The following is a 4,934-nucleotide window of genomic DNA, read 5'->3' as shown; positions in this document are numbered from 1 at the left end:
TGGCGTCCACCTCGATGTGCACCCGCTGCTGGGCCAGCTGCTCCTGCAGCTCCCGCAGCTCCTGTGGGGACAGGGGGGTCAGAGCAACCTCTGGGGGGACAGGGGGGTCAGGGCAGCCTCTGTGGGGACAGGGGGGTCAGGGCAGTCCCTGTGGGGACAGGGGGGTCAGGGCAGCCCCTATGGGGACAGGAGAGTCAGGGCAGCCCCTATGGGGACAGGGGGGTCAGGGCAGCTCCTGTGGGGACAGGGGGGTCAGAGCAGCCCCCCGAGCCCCCCGCCCCCAGCCCCAGAGCAGGGTTACCTCCTCGTGGACCTTGCGCAGGAAGGCGATCTCGTCCTGCAGGGTCCCCACGCGCCGCTCCAGGTCCAGGCGAGCCAGGGCAGCATTGTCCACGTCCTGTCACCGTGGGGCAGAGGAGGGGCTGTCCCARGCTGGCCACCCGGCTCTGGGATCTGCTCTGTCCATTCCCTCCCAATCCCACCCAGCCCTGCCTCTCCCTGCCCATCATATCCCAGTCCCTCCCTGCCTGCTCCTGCCATTCCTGCCCATCCATGCTCTGTATCTGTCCATCCCTGCCCTCCCCATCCATCCCTGCTCCATTCCTGTCCCATTTTGCCCATTGTAACCCAGCCCCTCAGTTCCTGCTCCTGCCACATCCCTGTCCATCTCTGTCCATCCCTTCTTGTCCCTGCCACCTCCCTGTCCATCCCCGTCCATCCCTGCCACCATCCTGTCCATCCCTACCCCATTCCTGTCCGTTCCCAATGGAAGCAGAGCCCCTGGGGTGCAGGATGGGGGATGCAGGACCTGGCCCCTGTCCTCACCTGCCTGTAGGCAGCCAGGTTGCTCTCGGCCTCCATCCTCAGGGTCACCTCGTCCTGCAGCCTGTGCCGGGGCAGAGGCACCGTTACACGTCCAGCACTGTGACTGGTCACTCTCAGCCCACAGACTGACCCCCCCTGGGCCGACACAGCCCCACAGCAGCACCCCCCCCAAACCCAGGTCAGCTCGTGTGTCCACCCCACACACCCCACACTGTCCCACACCATTCCCAGGGGTCACCCATGTCCCATCACAGTCCTGGTGCCCAGGACAGATCACACCCGTCCCTGGTCCCCAGGGCTACCCTGCTCCTGTCTCAGTGGCCACTCTGACCACTGGTACACCCCAGACTCAATCTGGTCCCAGGGGTCACCCTCCTCCTTGTCACCACCACGGCTCCCATCACCAGAAAGATCCTGATCRCCATCCTGGTGTCCACCCTGGTCCCTGCTGCCACCCTGGTCACGATGGTCACCCTGACACCCATCCCAAACGGGCCACCCCCGTCCCCTGGATGACCCCAAGCCAGACAGCGCCTCACTTCTGCTGCAGGCTGCCGAGCTCCTCGGCCAGGTTGTCCCTGTCCACCTCCAGCCGATCCTTGGCGGTGGCCAGCTGCTCCAGACGGCGCCGCAGCTCCCGCAGCTCCTCCTGGCACACATCGGCCGAACGCGAGGGCTCCCGCGCCTGGCTCAGCTCCAGCACCAGCGCCTTGTTCCGCTGCTCCAGCAGCCGCACCTTCTCGATGTAGCTGGCGAAGCGGTCGTTGAGCTCCATCATCTCCACCTTCTCGCTGGTGCGYGTCTCCCTGAACTGCAAGTTGAGCGCGGTGACCAGCGAGAAGTCCATCTTGGCCGAGCCCAGGCGGGGAGCYGTGCGGGGACTCAGCTGGGCGCTGCGGGGAGCACGGAGCTGGCCCGGGGCACCGGCGGGGAGCACCCGGTACACGGGGATGGACGGGCCGAAGCGGCGGCCGTAGGAGGACGGGCGCTGGCTCTCCATGCCGAGGGATGGGTGCGATGGGCCCGGCACAGGGCTTTTATGGAGCCCGGAGCCCCCGTCCCTCCGGCCGCCCCGGTGCTGGCCACCAGCCAGGAGCCAGCGGGCCGGCCCGACGCCAGGCTGTGGCGCCCGGCGGGGTGGCTGTGCCCTGGCACCGGGCCCGGGCACCGCGGCACTGCCCCTGCTCGCTGCCCATCCCCGGCCAGCACCGCGGGACCCGGGCAATGCGCCGGGGTGGGGACAGCGCGGTGGCCACGGGCACGGCGGGTGGGGCCGGGTGAGGCCGGGTGGGGGCTGGGTGCGATGGTGTGGGGCACAGGGGGTGCGGGGGTTAGAGACCCACAGAGATGTTTGTGGGATCTGCCCGTAGAGACCTGTGTGAGTATGGGGAGAATGTGCACAGAGAGAGCTGCACGGAGAGATCTGCACGGAGAGACCTGCACAAAGAGAGCTGCATGCATGTGGTCCAGCGGTGGATAAAGGGATTTACACGTGGGGTGTGCACACACCCGCTCGAGCTCACGCACAGCCCCTTGTGCTCACACTCACCCACTGGTGTTCATGCACAGCGGCTTTTGCTCACACACACTCAGTCGTGTGCAYGCACACACACACACCATGTGCCATGCATGCCCAAACACACATAACATGTGCCATGCATGCAAACACACCACGTGCCATGCACACACAAACACCGCCCCGTGTGCCATGCACACACACACACCATGTGCAATGCACACACACACACACCATGTGCAATGCACACACACACACACCATGTGTCATGCACACACACACAACACGTGCCATGCACACACACATACACACACACACCATGTGCCATCACACACACACCATGTGCCACGCACACACACACAACACGTGCCATGCACACACAAACACCCCCCGCATGTGCCATGCACACACACAGGTGCCTCCCTTGCACACGTGTGCACACACTCAGTGCACACTGACACACGCCCAGTGCTGCTTTCTCACACGCATCCCCAGAGCGGCCCGTGCCCCTCTGCCCTCCCCTGTACACATACCCTGTGTGGGCACACACACGAACCCTTGCACACGTGTGCACCCCTCCATGGTTTCCGTGCTGCATCCCCCCGGGATGAGCTCCACAGGCAGCTCAGCACCAGCCCCCAGAGCCCACCACCCCAGCCCGACCATAAGGGCAGGCTACTAATTAAGGCCGGCTGTTAATTAAGCCATTGGAGGTTTCAGAGTCCTTCCCACCCCACTGGCTGGGGGAACCGCTGCCTGGTGGCCCCAAATCCCAGATCYGGGTGGAGGTTTGTCCCACACAGCTGGGCAGGCATGGCCGTGTCACTGGCCACACATGCACTGAGTTTGGGGGACCTTTTACCCCTGGTGGCCCCTGGCAGGGGGTGGCGGGGGCCAGGACTGGGTGCCAGGGGCTTTCCCCGGCGGCTGAAAGGGGCTTTGTGCGGAGCCGGAGCCGTGGCACAGCCGGGGGGCCCTCGGTGCCAGGGCACGGCGCTGCCGGGAAGCGCGGGGGGATGAGCCGGGGGCGGGCACGGGGCCACCGTCAGCCCTGTCCCTCCGGTCACAGCGTAATGGCCACAAACAGGGGCGCAGATGGGCCTTGGGGACAGCCCGGGCAGGGGATGGGGATGTTCTGGGGACATGAGTGACACGTGATGGCACCAGAGTGGGTGCCCCGAGAGGCACTGGGGTGAAGCTGGGGGACAGGGGAGTCCCTGGGATTCTGCTGCAGGGACAGGGACAGGGAGAGGGACAGGGAAAGGGACAGGGACAGGGACAGGGACAGGGACAGGGACAGGGACAGGGACAGGGACAGGGACAAGGAGAGGGACAGGGACAGGGACAGGGACAGGGACAGGGACAGGGAGCGGGAGCGGGGATGGGGACAGGGAGAGGGACAGGGACAGGGAGAGGGACAGGGACAGGAACAGGGACAGGGAGAGGGACAGGGACAGGGACAGGGACAGGGATAGGAACAGGGACAGGGACAGGGATAGGAACAGGGACAGGGAGCGGGAGCGGGAGCGGGGATGGGGACCGGCCTCGCCGCTGGCAGCAGATGGCAGCCGAAGGCCGGGAAAGGCTCCTGCCTGCTGTGGGACAGGGACACCGCGCGGGACCACGGCCACCATCGCTGGGCCACCAACAGTGGCAACGGCTGTGTCCCTGTGGGTGCCATCTGGGGAGACCCAGAGCCACTGGGGGCCATACTGGTGCCACTGGGGCAGCTGCCACATCCTGCTTTAATCCSCAGATGCTTCCGTGTCCCCGCGGCTGTCCTGGACTGGAGTCACCGGCGACACGCGGGGTTGTGCCCGCAGGAATTCCGGTTTTAGGGCATCCACACAGCCCCTGGTGACGCCGGTGTCCCCAGATGAACAGCGGCATCCCCAGAGACGCGTGCTGAGCTCTGGTGACAGGGAACCTCCATCCCCGGGGTGCACAGCGGGGTAGGGGGGGGACACAGCCGGGGATGGGGAGCTTTGGGGTCCTGCGTGGGCACCGCTGCTCCCCCGGGATCGATTCTCTCCCGGCTCCCACGCAGCGGGATCAAAGCTCGGGGAGCTGCCACTGCCGGCAGCGTCGGGAGGCAGAGCTGGGCTTCCCCCTCCTCCCCCTCTCTCTCAGCCCCCCCTTAATGAGACAAGAACTTCGAGCGGGCTGGGAGTTTTAATTGGAAGCTTCCGGGCTCAGGGAGACAAAGGTGAGATGAGGGGCTGGCGGGCAGGGAAGGGGCCGGGAGGAGCCGGTGACCCCGGTCCTGCGGGACAGGAACTCACCCGGGGCTGTCCCCGGTCCGGACCCCGCTCCTGTCACGCGTGGTCACCACCGAGGGTGGCTGTGACCAGCCGGTGCAGGGACCCAGATGTGTCAGTGCCAGATGTGCCCCGGCACGGCAGGAAAGGGGGTGGGCATTGTCCATCGTGGGTGCAGCCCCTGGCTGGGCTGGGACAGCCCTGATTGGCCCTGAGGGCACTGCAATCAACAGAAATGCTTTGGATTCTCTCAATTCTGCCCAGCCTCTGTTTTAGACAGCCGGATTTAGGCATCACCATGACACCGTCCCAAAGTGCTGGAAAAATGGGGAGAC

The 4,934-nt window shown here is 65.8% G+C and overlaps 2 protein-coding genes across 2 annotated transcripts in view; both read right to left on the bottom strand.

The window, feature by feature from the left end:
- Positions 1-1,825, bottom strand: part of GFAP (glial fibrillary acidic protein) — a 4,857-nt gene extending 3,032 nt beyond the window's left edge. Inside the window, exons 1-4 of the mRNA XM_057385613.1 lie at positions 1,365-1,825; positions 826-886; positions 302-397; positions 11-61 (exon numbers count right to left, since the gene is read on the bottom strand). Coding sequence (XP_057241596.1) covers positions 11-61; positions 302-397; positions 826-886; positions 1,365-1,825 — 669 coding nt within the window. The remainder of the gene's footprint in view (positions 1-10; positions 62-301; positions 398-825; positions 887-1,364) is intronic.
- EFTUD2 (elongation factor Tu GTP binding domain containing 2) overlaps positions 1-4,934 on the bottom strand; it is a 50,402-nt gene that overhangs the window by 33,257 nt on the left and 12,211 nt on the right. The gene's annotated exons all lie outside the window — the stretch shown is intronic.

The sequence above is a fragment of the Malurus melanocephalus genome, unplaced genomic scaffold (genome assembly GCF_030028575.1).
Source record: "Malurus melanocephalus ecotype Western Australia unplaced genomic scaffold, MMel_1.1 scaffold_848, whole genome shotgun sequence".
Classification (NCBI taxonomy): Eukaryota; Metazoa; Chordata; class Aves; order Passeriformes; family Maluridae; genus Malurus; species Malurus melanocephalus.
This window is presented reverse-complemented; position numbering and strand designations above follow the sequence as displayed.